Genomic DNA, 20,776 nt, shown 5'->3' on the forward strand with positions numbered 1-20,776 from the left:
AATCTGATGTGGATGTATTCTTAGGTTATTCTTTTATTAGTAAAGCATATAGGGTTTAATGGAACTAGATGGATGTTTAGAAACCAAATGGATGATAGATGAGGCATTATGAGATTCAAACTGGATAGATGTGATGCAGGAAGAACTTAATCAGTTTTTGAAAAGCAAGGTCTGGCACCTAGTTTTCCGATCATCTAATCAATGGTTTAATGGAACTATATGGGTGTTTAGAAACAAAATGGATGAGACTGGATCATTTGCAGGGAATCACGCTAAACTTATAGCTCGAGGATAGAGAAAAGAAGAAGGCATAGATTTTGATGAATCATTTTCTCATGTAAGTAGACTTGAGACAATTAGAATATTTCTTGCATTTGCTTCTTATAATTATATTAAGGTTTAGAAAATGGTTGTTAAGTCTGTATTTATTAACGGCTTACTTAAAGAAAAAATATATTTCGAACAACCACTAATATCGGCACCAATTGCAGTCATTCTCTTCTCTATTCTGAGTAGGCTAAGTATTGTTGAAAGAGAGAAGACCGCCACACAGTCTGGGATACCATCAATTGACCCCAAATCCAAGGGCAATGGAATTCTTATCAAACCTAAAATTTTGTCCAATGTTCAAGTTGCAATCAATATGGTGATGCCATGTGTTAGTGATATTGCTAAAGAAAGAATGAGGATGTTTGACACATGGGGACTATAGAGCGGTGGTTCACTTTGATGTGATTAAGAAGGAAAGAAGATTAAAAGCATTGAAGAGTTGTAGCAAACAATTTTTACATGGGCTGAAACTGATCTGATCTCAAAAGCTCTACAACGACAAGATTTTATCGAAATTGAATTGATTGAAAGTGTGCTCTGACAATTCATTAAAGAAAATAGAGCACATTTCAACCCCCACAGCCCAACGATGAGATATGACTCTGTGGCGATCAGCCAGTTAGAGATTGATGCCCTATCAATTTCTATGATTTTAAAAGTCAAGAGGCAGGGATATAAACTATTGGAAACTACTGAAGAAAATTATGCAGAAATTTTTGACTTATGAGGAATCTAGTCAGTGACAAGCATTCTAGTTGATAAGAAACAAACTGAACAGATGGAGATACCCACTGAAGAAACTCAAGTCGGAGACCCGTTAACTTTGAGTGCTGAGAATCCTAATGTGGGAGAACTTCCTGAAATTCAAGTTGGTCTAAAAGCACAACTCAGGCTGGTGAGCAGGTTGACAAGTCTGAGTCATATATTACCTCATCTGAACAAGCTATTGATCAATCCACTCCAACTCCCACCATTGCCAACACCACAAAATCACCTCCATATTCTCCATCAACTGAAGCTCAAACCGCCAGAGATAACACTAATCTTTGTGGATGAATTAGTCTACTCTATGTCCATTTTGATTTAGATCAGTCCAAGATGGACCCTTCTTCTCCTACGCATCAAGATCCAATTTTTTTCAAAATAATGAGTCTATATAGAGGAATGAAGGATCGTGTGCTGGTACCTTTGAAGGCATTTCAAACAATATATTCTCCAATGAGCTGCAATAGCGCGTGTTCTAAGAATTTTAACACCGATAAATTAAATCGAATTTGCTTATAAACCAATCGGAAGACACTCGAAGTAATCCGTCGTGACGAAGACTGATAAATTAGAAAACATTTTAACTTATGTAAACTGAATAACTGAAAAGCAGGGGATCAGTTGTCGCATATATCAGTTCAGTTATGGTAAGAACTGAACTGGCGGATGCTTCAACTGATCAAGTTATTTTGAAAACAACAGTTAATCAGTTAACTACACAAGATATGTTTATGGATGTTTCGGAGACTTCAACTGGTCCTACGTCACCCCTTTTACCACCTCGGGTAGGATCCACTAGAAGACTTTGATTTATACAACTACTTGTACAAACCCACCCAACTTAGGACTTAACAACTGCCTAACTGAACTCCTAGTCTAGACTGAAGACAGCATCTTCCAGCCAACACTTCTTTAGCGTCTGTGTGTCAAAGACTACATACACAAGTTTAACGTCTTTATGCAAGACTATATTTGAGTGGTGGTGGAGTGTGTGTGTGAGAACTGAACATGGATGTTCTTACACACTGAGGGAAATAAGCTTCTAAACTAAGCTGATATGACTGAGAATAGTTCCCTCTAGGTTGAATGCTTCTTGAAAACAGATAGGCAAATAGGCGTGCCCTTTCTTTTTCCACACTTTCTCTGGTTCTATTTTGTTCTCACTCTATGTTTTTCGTCTCCACTGATCTTCTCTATATATAGGCGGGAAACTGATCGTACAGTGAGACTCAATTGTTGTATCTGTTGCATCTTGAATTCGTTCCTTGGACTCTGTGTCTCGACTTTTTGACTGCTCTTCTGAAACATTTGTCATTAATGCTCTGATTCAACGTTCATTATTGTCCTTTGACTGGACAACTACTTTGTACCTTTGTGTATAGCTGGAATCCACTGAATGTGTTTGTTTTCATCTACAACTGAAAGATTCTGACGCTACGAACTAGTCAGCTGAACTGATCTTCAGTTGGGCTGGTGAAATCAACTGACTCGTAAGTTGAACTGATTTCACTCTCGTTCAGTTGGACTGATGAGCTGAGTTTCTTCATCGGTTGTACACTCCTTCGGCTGGCCGGGCTTCTGAGGTTCTCCTGCTGAATAACTTATCAACTGGACAACCAGCTGAACTACTCAATTGACATATCAGTTAGCCTTATTCAATTTGTTCGATCGGTTGGATCTTCAGTTTGCGATGAAATCAGCTCGGACTGATCCTAGCTTCTGCACACTAAGTTAGTACATTAATAACACAAAATATTAACATCAAAATTAATATTGCGAGCTTGAAAAGTTCCAACAAGGAAAAACTCCAAATTAATCATTGTCAACCACTCCAGCTGGTGAACCTGCGCAAAAAGATGATATTATATCTCCAAAAAATCTGACCAACAAGGAGATGGTGATTCATAGCTCTTTTCTATCAAAAGTTGAACAAGTCCAACTGGGACAAGAATTTATGGAAATTGTGGTTGAACCACAACCCACCCAGAGTCAAGCCGCTGAAACTGCGATCCCATCGATCATTACTCCAGCAGCTAACTCTACACCATAAATGCATAAGGAATTTCTTTTTGAAAATCCAACCAGTGGAGAAATTATCGTTCTTTTAGCTTCCACTACCTCTTCAAGCCCTTTTGATATGTTCAACATGCTCTTAAATATCATAAAGCATTCAACTCTCAGAACCTAAAGGACAATAGATTAAATATCCTTTTCCACTAAAAGTGTCGACTCAGTTTCATATTGTATCTCAATCAATTAGCTCAGTGGAAATCAAGAGCCTTGCTCACAAATTGGAATTTGACAATTTCAAAGACCAAGTTCTGAAGAAATTGATATCTATTGGGACGTAATGCCACACAGTTTATGCTGATCATGTCAAAATGAAACATAAAAATGTCAATATGAATGTTGAAATATCCGGACAGATGAACCAAAAAAAGAATCATATGGATCAGCGGATGGATCACAATCAAACAACCATTGCAAGACAGTTGCAGAAAATTCTTGAATATATGCAGTTTGGTGATGTCAAAAAGAGGGAAGGCGTGGATTATAAAAAGTTGAAGAGCAAAAAAAATTGGGCTGAAAGAGAAAAGTACGAAGAGTCTAAGAAGGACGATGAGAGGAGAAGGCAAAAAGAAAAAGCTGGAAGAAGAAGATGAAGAGGAGGATGAAGCAATGGTGGTGGGAGCTCAAAATTCCGCACAGATAGGTTTTTCAATATATTTTTAGGTGTAAGAAGATTTTACGCATTATCACAAAGAAAAATATTTTTAAAATTCATGTCCTATTTGCCTTAATTGTTTATCTTTTTCTTTGTAAACTAGTTTTGCAGCTTGGTTTTTCATCTCCAAAAACTATGAAATTGTTAAGAAATATTATACCTTAAGTTTTAGTAATAATAAATATAGCATCGAGTTGATTTATGGTCAAGCCGCCAAGTATTTTTCATATATATACAAGACTCTAGCAACTATATAAGCTCAGATCACTCAGCATTATATCATAAACTCAAGATGCGGAGATCATATATCTTCTGATCGGACCAAGCCTTCAATAAAATGCACAAGTCGCACTAGATCGGTCAGATATTAGCAGATCAAGATGGATACTATAATTCGAGATGTTCAATAACTACAAGATAAAGTAATCAAAGCATAGTATACTACCAACTCGCGATTGGTAAAGTATTCCCAAAGTGTCAAAGGTCAATCAGCTTTTCAGAAACTAAAGTTGGAAAAAGATAAGCTAAAGCTAGAAAAAATAACAAAGGAACATTAAATGACATTTAATGAAGAGTACGATGATTGATAGTGATAATGTCATTCTGTCGGAATTTAGTACGGATGATCGTTGAAAAACATTTTCGACTTTTGGAATTTTTCAAATATAAATATGCATATGAAGAATTGAACAAAAAAAAAATCAATAATCGACTTAACTACGTGCATTTCAATATGCATTATACAAGATCTTGAGCACTATCATTTGATCAGATATCAAACTAGTCAACTTAGCACAAGCTTATCAGACTACATCGGATCTTGTAAGGATCATTTTTTGCTACCCTACCAACTTAAGTTGTCAAATCTAACAGTTGGTATTTGTATTGGTTTTGGGTGAATCGAGGGTTCCTGAACAGGCAGAAGTTGTTGTGTGACCACAAAGAGTTTCGATTTTGGCAGTGATAAGTCCTATTCGAAGTGGGTTACTACAAAGTGTTGTAAAACCAAAGACTTTTCGTAGATTTTTTTAAGTAGAAGAAGGGATGACATAAGAGTATTCATCTCTGAATATCCATAAATTATTTCTTCTTTATCGTACGCACTTTCTATTGCTTGTTTGCATATCTAGTCGTTTATTTGTTAAGTGTTGCTAATATTACATATATATTTTATCATTAGTATAGCCGGACAGTTTTCGCATTTATTTATTTTTAATAGTTCAGTGAAGTCTTATAGTTCAAGAAAGTGTCTTAACAGCATAAAATCTGTTAAAACAGACTCGATTTTAGCAAATATATTAAAGATGTATATTAATCTTCTATAAACTTTGTTGGGTTTATTTTTTAAATAATTTAATTTTAAAAAATTAATTCAAAAATAATTTTAAAAAAATTGCAACAATACTGCAATCCGCGCTTCGTAAGCGCGGACGGTGCTCATGTGGACCAGCGTAAGCGCGGACGCTCCTACGTGGACCAGCGTCTGCGCTTCGTAAGCGCGGATGCTGGTCCATGTGTACAAAGTCCGTGCTTCAGTAAGCACGGACTCTATATATAATATTTTTTTTAAAATATTTTCGATTTTTATTATCCGTTCATTTTGCTTCGCTTTATCATTAATTGCCTGAACATTTCACAGTGAAAACTGAAGATCTGAAAATTCACGTGAACTTCAATAATTCAAATATGAATAGTCTTCACATTCCTCTCCTATATAATTGATGAAAAATTCAACGAATGAGTTATCAATTTTCTCATAAATTTTCTCTCAATTTTCATTGGCAAAATGTCTAACATTGACGTACTCTTATATTTTGGTGGTCATGTAGTTAGCGATAATGGATCGGTTGAATATAGCATTCCATTTGTTAGACCGATACGAGTATTACGATCTATTAATTTGATGGAATTAGTTGAAGTTGTGCATAAAATGTTAGCAATCGATCCAGCGAATTTCTCTCTGAAGATGTCAACAAAGTATTCATTCATGGAGAGAGTATCTTGGCATGAAATTCAAGTCAATCTCGTTGATAACGATGCTTTACAGTTTATAATGCAATGTGACAATATGCATATTTTGCATCTGTACGTGGAAGCAAATTCAATTGAGCATCATGTTCGATTTGATGATCCTGAATCCTACGTTCCACATGCATCCGATTCAGGTTTCTATAACCAACCCGGTACGTCTGCATATGGTGGTTTGCAAGAGCAAGAATGTTATGTTGTACAGGTTTCTGAAGGACTCGGTAATATGAGTTTCGATCATGTAAGTGGGCCTTGGGATCAATATATAAATGTTTCGTCGGAACAAAATAATGCTTCATATTGGCCGAATCCAACATTATATATGAGTGCTCGTTGTGTACATAACACCCCCCTAAAATTAGGGGGGTGTTATGTATCAGGCCAATAATGATGATATTTGGAGGACTGATTTTGAACCCGATATTTCATACAGTGAGTCTGAAGAAGAAGAAGTGAATGTTGATGATGAAGTGAATACTTTTACAAATCCTGATGAGGGGACATCATCTCGACACCCACCACGCGACACATTACAGAGACAGACCGTACCATTTCTTTCAAACACTTCTGAAATGCCATCATTTTTCAATAAATATTTTGGGGAAGGGCCTCCTGATTCTGTCGATGTTCCTTGTGGAGTGCAATCAAGCTATTACAATCCGGATAGAGGTGAATTATGCGTTAATAAGTTATTTAAAGATAAGAATGATCTTATTGCATCTGTGAAGGATTATTCAGTTAGATTTGTCAGGCGTGAATACCGTGTCGTGGATAGCACACGCAGTTTGTGGAAGTTACGTTGTAAAAATAATTCTTCTACGGTCATTTGTCGATGGGGACTTCACGCTTCTTTGAAGGCCAAGACTGGTTATTGGAAAATAACAAAATATGGCGGGCCTCACACATGTATATCTACCTCTGTTGGTATAGACCATAAGAATTTGAACAGTGATATGGTGGCACATACGCTATTGGGAGTTGTTCGTTGTGATCCTTCGTACGAGATTAAGTATATCATCGAAAATGTTAAAGATAAATATGGATATCAAATCTCGTACACGAAGGCATGGCGAAGTTTGAAACGTGCTATGGAAATTGCTTATGGTACATGGGAGAGCTCCGTTAAATTGCTTCCAAAATATATGTGTGCTTTGTCCAAATATAATCCGGAAACAGCTGTGGAGTGGAAGCATCTCAGAGCCAACACTGAAATTTGTAAGACACTGAACTATGTTTTCTGGGCATTCAGGCCATGTGTTGATGGGTTTTGACATTGTCGGAAAATAATTAGTGTCGATGGTACACACTTGTATGTCAAATACAAGCACAAAATGTTGATTGGTGTCACTCTGGATGCGAACAATCAGATTCTACCGCTAGCATTTGCTATTGTGGATGAAGAAACAACAGATTCTTGGAAATGGTTCTTGGAGAACCTAGGAAAACATGTTGTTCGTGGTGAAAATAGTGTGTGTCTTATTTCTGATAGGCATAAGGGAATCGTGCGAGCAATTGAAGATCTACCATATTTTCAACCTTCTTACGGTGTGCATCGCTTTTGTTTGAGACATGTGTGTTCAAACTTTAACGCTAAATTCAAAGACGTGCATTTGAAAGATTTATGCTGGGCGGCAGGCACACAAAATCAAATCTGTAAGTTTGAAGCAATAATGGAGGCAATCAAGCAAAAAAACATTTTGGCGCACCGATATTTGGCTGGAATTGCTAAAGAAAAATGGAGTTTGGCTCATGACAGTGGTCGACGTCGTGGGGTGATGACAACCAATATGTCGGAGTGTTTGAACAGTGTGTTGAAGGGTGCTCGTAGACTTCCTATATCTGCCATAGTACACATGACACTTCTGAGGTGTGTACAATATTTCATTGAATGTGTGACAAGAGGTGGTCGTATGGTTCAGGAAAATCAGCTGTGGTCAGATTATGCATGTCAGAAGTATGAGAAATGGGCGAGAAAATCTAGTGAACATCGTGTTTTCAAATACGATGTACGTGAGCAAACTACTTCTGTTGCAATGGTAGGAGGACCAAGTCAGTGGCCAACATATGCAGGTCGTAAATTTGTTCAATGAGTGATTGTTCATGTGGTAAATGGAATATTTTTGGCATCCCATGTTCCCATGCTATTTGTACAGCTAAGTGGCACTCCTTGGATCCCACGACACTTGTGCAGCCCTGGTATAACTTATCTGAGTACTTAGCAACGTACGAGGGCAGATTTCAACCTCTTGCAGATGAGCGTTACTGGGATCCTCCAACTTTCGAGTTGCGCCACAACCCGGTTAGACGTGAAAGAAGAAGAGTTGGTAGAGACAGAACAACTCGAATTAGAAATGAGATGAACACACTGGGTTTAAGAGAGAGACAACAATGCTGAAGTCTAATTTTAATTTGTATTAACGTCTGATATGTAAGCAACTAATTTGTTAACAAAAAAAGAGTTGAAAAAAATTTTCGTTTATTCAACGCGTCGTCGTAGAATTTTTTTTTAATAAAAAGAAAACTCGTAGCGCCGCAGCGCTAATAGTTAAGCGCCTCGGCGCCAAAGCCGAGGCGGTGATTTGCGGAAATCTGGCACCGAGGCGCTAAACTATAAGCGATGCGGCGCTTGTCTCCCGAAGACCCAGCGCCGCGGCGCTAGATCACTTATTTAAAAAAATAACCTTCCCCCACCCTCATTTCTCCATCTTTAACATCACCATATCCTCCCATTTTTTCTTCTCTTCCCACTTTAAAAAAATCAACTCCACAAGTCGCTCTCGGTCGAAGTGAAATACAATTTCGGTTGTAACATAAGGTAACATTATTCATGTTACGAATCATTCATCAATTTCATGTCAACTTTTGAATTAACAATGTTATAGAGTTTGTGCATATAACGTGTTCGATATAATGCTTCAATTAGATAGTTGTTAGTAATAGGTTGATTTACGTACTAGGGCGATTTATATGTTTGCTATTTTTTCGTTTTTGACAAGTTCTAGGTTATTAGTGCGATTTCAAACATGCCACCGAGGAAGAAAAGCAAGCAAGTGGATTCTGGGGATGGTCAGTCGTCTCATGATGATTTTGAAAGACGACGTTTTTGGGATGCAGTTGCAGCTCAAAATTATACTAAATTACAAGAGAAAAACATGCAGCGAGAAAGAAGGATGGATCAGAGCGTCCAGGGTTGTGACACATTAAATCTAGCTCAGCATTTGCATTGGGCTGAGTTTGTGAAGCCACCACCAGATGCTGTGATGTCAGTTGTCCTGGAATTCTACGCTAACTTGATGGTTAGGCATGAGGACTATCACGTGAGAGTAAGGGGGCAGATGGTTGCCTTTGACAGCAGGACTATTAACTCGTTGTATTTCATGCCTGACTAAGAAAACGACGATTACACGAGATTTATGAGAGAGCCCTATCCCTATGAGACGATAATCAACACACTTTGTGACCCGGGCACAGTTTGGAAGCTCAACAATCAGCGAGCTCCGGTCACATTTCCTGCGACATGCATGAGTAGGGAGGCATATAACTGGTACCATTTTGTCGCTGCACGGTTGATGCCATCTGGCCATGTTTCTGATGTCACTGAAAAGAAAGCAGCATTGGTGTATTGCATCATCACCGAGAAGAAAGTGGATGCAGGTCAGGTGATTATGAATTCGATTCTGCAGGCGGCACGGGGCACATCCACAGTTAGCATGCCCCATTCTTCGACCATCACGGAGCTTTGCCGCCTGTCTGGGGTTATATGGGATGATAATGAGCCAGTCTTGCACAAGAAAGGCGATATTTTAATTTATGGAAAGATCCCCGAGCGATAAAAGACGGAGGCAGATTGAGAGTGGTCCGAGCGAGGGTTCAGGCAGTGGAGCACAGCCACAGCCCGCCAGACAGGCATGTGCAGAGAGGAGACAGACCGCACACCAGCATCTTGACGAGCTAGAGCGCATGATGAGGAGAGAGTGGCAGATATCACACAAGCAGTGGGAGATGACACGCGAGCAGTTTGATTACGTGCATGGTTTTAATCGTGTGCTTGCGCAGCGCTTCCCTGCAACAAGCGCCTCTGAAGAGCCATTTCCAACCCCACCAGCATTTTCACATCGACCCGTCGAGGATGATTTTGAGTATGATGAGGATGACGAGGTTTAGCTGTCAGGCAAGGACAGCGAGTCCTAATGTCTTCTCTGATTTGGCATCTTATCCTTTTGTTTCTGTATTTTATTGTTTTTCAATGTCAAAATCTTCAAACATTTGTAATTTCAAACTTTCGTTTAAAGTTTTTTATGAAATATTATTATGGATCACGTGTTTTTTATGACACGATGAATTGAGGTGTATGTTTTTATTATTGAATTTCGTTATGGTTTAACTATGTTTCTTTGTTGTGCTATATCTCAATCGATGGAAACAACTTGTATAGATAATACAATTTATACTATGCAAAAATGCAAACTGTACAACAATAGAAATTATATAGTTACAATTAAGTAGAAAAATCATCGTCATAATTAAAATGATACAAATGACTAGCTGTTCCACAGTCAGGTGGATTGCGTCTTCTCGTTAGACATGTCAAAATGGGTTGGCGGGGCGGGCCAGCCCGCCACCCACCGCAACCCGCCATTAGACGGGGCGTGGCGGGCCTCTAAATGGTCAAACCAACCCAACCCACCTTGGGTCGCAGGTTAGGCGAGCCGACCCGCTTATTTTTTTAAGAAAAAAATGCTAAACATATTTCAGTCAAATAATTTCATAGAATAATTAAAAACATTGAAATAAAAAATTAAGAAAGCATACAACATAATCCATAAAAAGTAAAGTGTTTAAACCAAAAATGAAGATTGAGACATGGAAGACAACATAAAGTCGAGGAAAGAGACGGTTGTAAATTTTAAAAAATATTATGTCTTCAACAATACACATAATTAGCAAACATCCGTCAGGTCCACAAAATTTCACTGCAACTCGTCGGACTTCAAACGAAACCACTCTTGGGTTCACAAACAACAGCTATGCTTAAAAATTATTTTAAGATTCATGAATAAAATTTACAGAAATTTCTTCCCTTTTGTTTTCTTTATGAATATCTGTAAATTTCTCTTTTTTTATTTTCTTTATGTATATTTGTTGTAAGAGTAAATTATCAATAAATTTGTTCTAAGAGTAAATTATCAATATATTTGTTCTAAGACATGAAGGTGCATGAAACTTATTCCACTTTTTATATAAAACTTAAAACTTTAAAATATAAAAATTTATCCTAATTTGACGGGCCAGCCCGCCCCGTTTGGGCTCGACCCATCTTGGCCCGCAACCCAAACGGGCTCAGCCCATTTGGCCCGCCTCTAAACGGACTTCTATTTTATCAACCCAACCCGTTCAATTTTTATAGCGGGGCGGGCCGGCTTGACGGACCTAACCCAATTTGACAAGTCTACTTCTCGTCCCTCTACGCAATCCTACATTTTCAGGATTTTTCTCATTAGAGTAACCTGGATAAGTGATAGGTGAAACAACATTCCTCTGTGGTCGAGTGTCATGCACAATATGCTGAGGTCTAACATTAAGCAAATTCGTAAAATTTTGTGTGTTCGACCAATAAGGAGTCTGAAAATCCTGCTGACCAAACGAACGAAAGTAAGCAAACCCTGAATCACTGAAAAAACCAGGTTGAGCAGTAGAGGTTCCTGAAATATTAAATTCAGCTGACGTAATAATAGTAGAGGCTCCTGCAAACCCACTTGGTTGCCTAACCATGTCACTTCTCCACCCGATTGATGACTGATGCGAAAAAGGAGAAGGCGTACTAAAATTTTGTTGAACATTAAATTATCCAACTAAAGTATTGTACGGATGTGGTTGAAAACCAACGACAGTAACTGCAGGTGATATGGTGCGCACACTTATTTGATTATACTATTGGAAGTAATCTTCGTCAGTTTGCATCAATTGCCCGTGTCGCACCCCTTTAGAAACATATCTCAGCCTATTATTCCACAACTCAATTGAATTTCTACGATAATCTCTCCAATCGGTGTTTCGATGTCCTATTCTCGTGATATTATGCATATCGTCATTGTCGACGGCAGACCCTGGAATTGATTGTCGTCTTCGAAATTGTCGCATGACCCGATTAGGACGATGCATCTTCACGATGTCAAAGCATATAAGGGGACAAACACATCGCCATATTTTGTTGTCGTATGAATCAATAATCGTCTTCACATCTATGTCATTCTTCTGATAGACGATCCAATTAAACTATAAAAAATAAATATGTTAAAATTAAATATTCAATATGTTCAATAGTATAATTTAATCACTATTAAATATTACAATTCTATAATACCTCATTATTATTCATACGATCTAGAGAATCCCTTATAATTCTTACAGAATGTGTAGGCGAATGTGTGTAATTAAATCCAAATTTCCACCTACAATTACAAAAAAAAAAAAATTACATGTCAAGAAAATATACAAGATATATATGATTTTACCACAATAATTTTTAAATATTACCGTGCACCATATGGAGAAACTGGAATAAAAGCATCCGTTTCAACGGGAGGTACAACTAATGTTAACCCATCTCGATCGGGGTTAACACATTTAATCATGCTCCATGCACATATTTGCTTATAATAATAAAAATAGTTCAACAAATTTAACAAAAAAAATGTGTTAAATAATCACATCACATTAATGATACCTGCAGGATATATAAGGGTCCAGCCATTGTAGTCTTCTCTATACGTGACGCGTTACACAACTCACAGTATAGAAATGCTAAAACTGCACTACCCCAACTATATGACTTGACGTTATCAATATCCCGTAGCAGTTGCAAAAATATTAGTCTTGCAGACCCTCCTTGATAATCAGGGAACATTATTCCTCCAATAATCATTAACGCTACACACCGGGTATATTTGACAACATCTACTTCTGAAAGTATCATCATTAACAAGGTTAGACATGCAATAATCATGTAGTGCAGTCATAGATAGATGACCACCTTTCAAATGTTTTGATGCTGGCAAAAATCCCAACATATCCAAACATATGTGTTGTCATTCCTAAACTTTATGTGACACATCTACTCCAGTTACTGCTTCACCATCAATTGTTAGACCCCAAATTATTGAAACATCTTGTAACGTGACTGTTGCTTCACCACATGTAAAATGAAACGTGTGTGTCTCGCATCGCCAACGTTCAACAAGTGCATTAATCAAATGATTATCATAAACTTGTGAGCCACATTCTAAAACTCCATAAAAACTCATATGATTTAAATATGCCAGTACACAACTGTGTAAGTAATTATCAGTATATAACTTCCAAATCAAATTGTCTGACCTCTTCACTTTTACAATATCATCAACGGTTAAGGAAGAAACTTTTGATGACATATGTGTCGTTTGTAAATAGAGGACACTAGGATATTCTGGATTTTGATTATCTGCCATTCTGAACTATGTTGTAGATCTTCTCAACTTCGTCTCAAAAAATTTTCGGTGAGGAAAGGAGAAACCGAGAAATGCGAAAATGAGACGGAAAAGAAAAGAGGAGGAAAGAAGAAGAGGGGGAAAAAGAAGGAATCCATTCAGATAAGTGTTGGTTGAATGGAATGGTGCCACGTGGAGGAAGCGCGGACGCTCCCACGTGGAGCACCATCCGCGCATCGTAAGCGCGGACAGTGCTCCACGTGAGCACCGTCCGCGCTTACGAAACGCGGATTGCAGTATTGTTGCAACTTTTTTTAAAAGAAAATTTATTTTTCAATTAATTTTTAAAAATTAAATTATTTAAAAAAAAACCCAAACTTTGTTACCATCCTAAGAAACACACAATATTTGATGGAACCTCAACTTAAAAAATGTAATTGATTAAGCACTGTTACCATCCTAACAAACACACAATATTTGATGGAACCTCAACTTAAAAAATGTAATTGTATTAAGCACATCTTAATTATCTGTTTAATTAGGTCATCAGTTATATCTTTAAGAAAATGGCAGCATTAATTGCGACAATTACAGTAAACTAAATACTGATGCTTTATCCCATGAATAAAAAATTTAAGAGTAAACAAACTTTAGTGAAATTTAATCGTAATATGCTTAATTAATTTAATATCCACTAAAGTAGGGAAAGAATTAATTAAATCTTATATCCTGTCTGCCAATTGAGTGAAATTTTTTAAGATGGTATCACAAACTTCACTTTCAAATCTTCCTGGGATAAACACCGATATCATCTACGAATATATTACTTGTTAGTATGGCATAATTTTTTCCATAATCAAAAAATATTTATTTTTTTTAAGATACATCTCCAGTTCGACTTAATTATAAAATAATTATTTTTATTAAAAGTATTTTTTTTCTAAATATCTCTTGAAAAAAATACTAGAAAATAAAAACAATAAGAAAATACGTGGAGGTAGAAAAAGGACGGTACTTTATAATGGTAAGAATATTTAATGGAATTAAAAATTATTTTATCTTTATTTCTACTAACAATTACTAGAGAGTCAGTATTTATATGACAATGCAATATATATAAAAATATTATTATTATTATTATGAAAAACTGCATTTTGGTCATATGTATTTACTTTTTGTGATTATGTTATTCTATATTATCCGATATCTCTACTTTTTCGTAATATTTGTCTTTTCCGATGCATTAGCGATGCGGCGCTGATATGAAATAGACATGGTGGTGACGTATACAGTGTCAAACATTACTCTCGATAAAAAATGACTGAAATTGCCAAAATTGAAAAATTAAATAGTAAAATTGAAATTTGACTACATAGAAAGTCAAATCATAAATAGGTAATTATATATGTAAAAATGTATATCATTATTATTATTATTATTATTATTATTATTATTATTGAGTTAAAAATTACCGAGCAACTACCGCTCCCAGTAACATAGATCAGATGTACATGAAACTAATCAATTTTTCCGCACTTTATCAGTATAATTTTATCAACGGCAAAACCGATACCAAGACAAACTATTATATATATTCATCTCCGATCCTAATATATTTTCCATGACTAAAGAAAACCACACATAAATTATAAAATAAGGATTAGATATTACAATATATTTTGTTTTATGCAGAAACTTGTGTGAGACGGTCTCACGGGTTATATTTTGTGAGACAGATCTCTTATTTGGGTCATCCATGAAAAAATATTATTTTTTATGCTAAGAATATTAATTTTTATTGTGAATATCAGTAGGATTGACTCGTCTCGCAGATAAAGATTCGTGAGATTATCTCACAAAAGACCTACTCTTTATTTCGTTATTCAAAAATAAATATTGTCTTTTTCTTTTCGTGGGTTAACCCGTCGACCCAATAAAGAAGACATGGGAAACAACGTTTGGACCGAGGAATTGGATCAGAAGTATTTGCGAACATGATTCGAAATTCATCATAATAAATCAAATAAATTAATTTAGACTTGAAATTTATTATCAAATAGAGATTCACTTAAAACGAACCAATAAATTGATTTTTATAAATTTGAAATTTTGAACTTCAAATTTATCTTTAATGAATTTTAAATATATTTTTGTTGTTTAAATAAGTAAGATCATAAATTTCAATCCACTCTTATTTGTTTATATAGTATTTTATGTCAATTAACTGAAATGAATTTCAAGTTCACATAATAATTTTTATTATAAATTAATAATGCAAAATTTGAGCTCATATTACAGCGGATTATGCATCTTGGACAAACTGAACTTCTAGGTAAATATCTTCTAAAAAATTAGGTAAAATTTTGAAGGTGGCTTGTTAATTTAGTACACATGCACCTGATTAGAATACCATTAAGTGGTTAATCTATATCCTGATCGGGCCTTTATATAATAAAATATTATATACGTATCTTATTATTTTTTTTTAAAGGCAACTTTTAGTCGGTAATAATGGCTCAATTATTGGGAAATCGTGCAACCCCAACTTAAAATCCTTTTCCTACTCAAATACATTTTTTTTATTTTCTTGCCTAATCCAATTTAGCTGATCTTGTCGCATATGTATAACCACATTTACACATCCATACACAATACACACACACATATATATATATGAAGAAATTGTGAAAAACACACACTGTATTACTTTTTAATATTCAACATGAGTAATAATCAAGGTTTACAACATCTATTATATACATCTATTGAGAGGATTTAAATATAAAAACTAATATTACAATCCCTTAATTTAAGAACTATGACTGATATCAATCATTTATCCCATTGATATTATTATTCTTTCCATCTTCATTTCTCTTGATCATGGTATCATTTTTATTTCCATAAGAGATATCATTATCTTGCTCTGATTGTGGAGCTGAATGTGTATGAACGTTAATACCTTCCAGCAAACTTTGCCGGGGCTGGAGGCGAAGTTTGAGACGAAGAAGAGCAAGTGTATCTTTCGAAATAGGCTTTGTGGAGACGTACCGGGTAACTAGTAGACCTTGAGCAACTCTTTCACGCACAAAGTGATAATCGAGCTCAATGTGTTTGCTTCGAGCATGGAAGACCGGGTTTAAAGTCATATACAATGCACTAAGGTTGTCACAAAATAAAAGTGGAGGTTGTGATAAATGTACTCCAAGGTCTTTAAGAATAAATGTTAACCATGTAATCTCAGCAGAGGTATGTGCCATGGCTCGATATTCAGCCTCAGTGCTAGAGCGTGAAATGGTGGGTTGTTTCTTTGCACACCAGGAGATCGGATTGTGACCAAGAAATGTGCAATAACCAGTTGTTGAGCGACGAATTGTGGGGCAGCCTGCCCAATCTGAATCAGAGAAAGCACATAGATCAAGTGCAGTATGAGATGTGAAGTCGAGACCAAGTTTGATAGTTCCTTTGACATAACGTAAGATTCGGCGAATCATTTTGACGTGTGAACGAGTTGGAGTTTGCAGAATTTGAGAGACAAAATTAACACTGTAAGCAAGATCGGGTCGAGTGAGAGTGAGATATTGTAAAGCACCAACTATGCCACGATAATGAGTAATATCGGCAAGGGCGGTATTGTCGTCGAGTCCTTTAGTCTTGGCCTCAAGCGACGTGCTCATAGGTTTACAATCTACCATTTCTGTCTTCTCAAGAATGGTAAGAGCATAATGAGATTGAGACAGATGTAGGCCTTCAGAAGTATGTGTCACCTCCATCCCAAGAAAATGATGAATAGGACCAAGAACCTTCATGGAGAACTCAGTATGCAAGAGCTGAATAAATGTAGTAAGAACCTGAGAAGTTGATCCTGTAAGTAGTATATCATCAATATATAAAAGAAGAATTAAAGTGCCATGAGAAGATTGTGAGATAAATAATGATGGATCAGCTAGACTACAAAAAAAAACCATGATGTAAAAGAAAAGAGCTGAAACGATCAAACCAAGCACGAGGTGCTTGTTTCAAACCATAGATGGCTCGTTGGAGTTTGCACACATGTGTCGGAAGATTATGATCAACCATCCCTAGGAGGTTGTTCCATATAGATGTCTTCAGTGAGTGTGCCATGTAAGAATGCATTCTTGACGTCTAGTTGCCGAATATCCCATTTTCGAACTAGCGCAAGAGTGAGTACAATTCGGATAGTACCAAGTTTAATGACAGGTGAGAAAATGTCAGTGTAGTCTAGGCCATCTATTTGGTGATATCCCTTAGCAACTAGTCTGGCTTTGAGGCGATCAAGAGTTCCATCCGGTTTGAGTTTTGGTTTAAGAACCCACTTGGATCCAATGACATGCATCCCAAGATCACGAGGAACAAGCTGCAAGTCTGATTGTGATGAAGGGCATCCATTTCCTCTTGCATTGCTGCTCTCCAGCCATCATGATTTAGAGCAGATTTGATTGAAAGCGGTGTTTGAGGTATTGCTTGACTGGCAACTAGAAGAGCATACTTTGGATTTGGTTTGTAGGTACCAACGTGAGACCGAGTTGTCATGGGGTGCTGTTGAGGTTGAGATGGTTCAGGTTGTAAGGATTTGTCATGTTGAAATTCTGTATACTCCAAGCTTTCTTGGCAATGAAGAGAAGTTGTGTCTTCATTCGATCGTTCATTATATATAGAAGGGTTAGAATTCGTATCGGAGTTCCCTTGTGTTGAAGTTGATATGGGGCTTGTAAATGAAGGTGGTGATTCACGAGATGCTTCAAGCAAGAGAGTTGACTGATGCAGTGTAGGTGATGGAAGAGGTGAGTCAAAGACTTCTGCATATGGAGAAAACAAGTCATTGTGAGACGTAAGAGAGATAGGAGAACTAGTCCAAGAATCAAAAATACTCATCAATTGATTTTGTTGAACTGTTTTGTCATCACTTTGTTGGTTTTTAAATGGAAATTTTTTTTCATCAAAAACTACATGTCGTGAAACAAATATTTTTTGTTTGGGTGGATGAAAACATTTGTAGCCTTTGTGTCGATCACTATAGCCTATAAAAATGCATGGCACTGTTTTTGGATCAAATTTATGTTTGCGAGTATCCCAAGCATATGGGAAGCATCGAGAACCAAACACCCTTAAAAATGAATAATTCGGATGCACTTTTTTCAATTTAAAAAAAGGTGTATCGAAGTCAAGAGAAGTTGAAGGTAGACGATTAATAAGGAATACTGTAGTTGTAAATGCTTCTACCCACAAGTACAAAGGAGCACCACAATGAAATAACATTGACATACCTAGTTCACGAATTATTCTATGGCGTCGTTCAACCATACCTGATTGTTCCGGTGTGTGTGGGCAAGAGATTTGATTAACTATTCCCTCTGCTTGAAAGTGTGAGTTAAGTCTTGAGTTAACAAATTCTCCACCACCGTCGGAGTGGAAGATCTTTATTTTTTTTATCAAATTGTCTTGCTACGTATTTTTCAAAGGAAAAATAAGCATCGACAAACTCAGATTTTTTTCTAAGAGAACTAAGCCATGTGTAGCGAGAGAAATCATCAACAATGCAGGCATAATAACGAAATTTTCCAAGAGATAAAACGGGTGATGGCCCCCATAGATCACAATGAATTTTATTAAAAATAGAGGAGCTTAAATTTTCTGAAATAGAAAAAGGCAATCTACTAAGCTTAACTAATTGACAACTATCACAAAGAGATTGTGTCTTATTAGGTCATTGAACATCAATCAACCCTTTTTGTTGTAGTAACTTAAGAGTGGAAGTTTGAGGATGTCCTAGCTGTTGATGCCACAATTCAGCGGTATCGGATTTAAACCTATGAGAATAATGTATTTCATGTGGGCTGGAAATAATATATAAATCACCCTGTCTTTGTCCCGTCATCAACTTGTGACCTGTCTCCTGTTCCTTAACACAAAAATCCACGTTAGAAAATTCACAATTCACAGGATAATGATCTGTAAGTTGACTTATGGATAATAAGTTCCTGTTTAGATTTGGTACATGCAAAACATCATTTAAGGGTAGAACTTGATTACCATTTTTAATGTGAGTATCACCAATTGACTTAATTCCCAATATTGTACCATCTCCTATTAGTACTGAATCATTACCAAAATATGGTCTTATATTTTTCAACATACCAGCGTTACCTGTCATGTGATGAGATGCACCTATATCTGAAGTCCATTCGGTGTCAAAGACGGTGTTGTCAAGGGTGAGTGCAGCTAATGCCTTTGGAATCTCATCTTGAGTTTGTGTGTATTTAGAGAGATGCCAGCAGATTTTGGCAACGTGTCCTGTCCCCCACATATTTGGCAGATTTCATCTCGATACTTTTCTCTTTCAGCTGGTGTCATTCGACGTTGTCCAGGAGGAGGAGGTCTTTGAATCTTGGAGTCTTGGTTTGTGTTTTGTTGACTGAAGCTGTTATGTGAACTATTGAGATTCTTATGTGCTTGAAATCCACAACCATTGGAGCTGAAGTTGTTTTGAGACTTGCGGTTGACAGAGTTAAGTTGTTGTTTTTGTCCATAGAAGGCTAAATGATGGGTTGGTGCACTGGTAGTAAACCAATTTTGACGCTGTTCATATCCTTGTAATAGAGATACCAATTCCGTATAGGAAGGGCGTGGTGGTTTTAACATTGTTGTAGTGAATGACTCATATTTTGGTCCTAAACTTGTGAGGAGAGAAAATACCTTAACTTTTTCAGCCACTGGACTTCCTATTGTTGCTAGGTTGTCGCAGATGCTCTTAAATTTCCGGATATGTTCTCCAATGGTGGTGGTGTCATCTTTAGATAGATGTGTCAGTTGTTGACGAAGGGTGAATTCTCTTTCTTGAGAGTCTTGTGCATATGATTCCTTGAGGGCATCCCATACGGATTTTGATGTGTCTTGTCCAATGGCAAGACCAAGTGCTTCTTCGGAGAGAGTTCCGATAATCCATCCACGAAGGAGTCGATCCGATTTTCTCCATTCTGTGATTTTTCGGTTGTTGTTGATGACTCGGTTGTTGTCGTTGAATCTGTTTTTGACTCGGGTGTTTCCCCGGTGAGATGTCCAAGTAGATCTTGGCTTTCCGCAAGAGCTAGAGCTTGCTCACGCCATAGAGGGTAGTTGTCTTGGTTTAGTTTGAGAGTGATGAAGTTGCTGACATTATGAGAGAGGTATGACATTGTTGCTCACAATAGCTCTGATACCAAGAAGAAATTGTGAAAAACACACACTGTATTACTTTTTAATATTCAACGTGAGTAATAATCAAGGTTTACAACATCTATTATATACATCTATTGAGAGGATTTAAATATAGAAACTAAGATTACAATCCCTTAATTTAAGAACTATGATTGATATCAATCATCTATCCCATTGATATGATTATTCTTTCCATCTTCATTGCTCTTGATCATGGTATCATTTTTATTTCCATAAGAGATCA

At 36.7% G+C, this 20,776-nt stretch overlaps 1 protein-coding gene across 1 annotated transcript; it reads left to right on the forward strand.

The window, feature by feature from the left end:
- Positions 1-7,179: 7,179 nt before the first annotated feature.
- LOC142528395 (uncharacterized) lies at positions 7,180-9,237 on the forward strand. The gene is made up of 3 exons (XM_075633440.1): positions 7,180-7,918; positions 8,002-8,147; positions 8,851-9,237. Exons 1-3 carry the CDS (start codon positions 7,180-7,182, stop codon positions 9,235-9,237), a joined length of 1,272 nt encoding a protein of 423 aa, XP_075489555.1.
- Positions 9,238-20,776: the final 11,539 nt, after the last annotated feature.

The sequence above is a fragment of the Primulina tabacum genome, chromosome 16 (genome assembly GCF_025594145.1).
Source record: "Primulina tabacum isolate GXHZ01 chromosome 16, ASM2559414v2, whole genome shotgun sequence".
Classification (NCBI taxonomy): Eukaryota; Viridiplantae; Streptophyta; class Magnoliopsida; order Lamiales; family Gesneriaceae; genus Primulina; species Primulina tabacum.

Bases quoted from the DNA above. Each gene is read 5' to 3' on its own strand.
- LOC142528395 (XM_075633440.1), top strand. From the start codon at position 7,180: ATGTTGATTGGTGTCACTCTGGATGCGAACAATCAGATTCTACCGCTA. The intron at 7,919-8,001 runs GTCGTAAATTTG...CTATTTGTACAG, and splicing joins TCAGTGGCCAACATATGCAG to CTAAGTGGCACTCCTTGGAT. The intron at 8,148-8,850 runs GTTAGACGTGAA...GACAAGTTCTAG, and splicing joins TCGAGTTGCGCCACAACCCG to GTTATTAGTGCGATTTCAAA.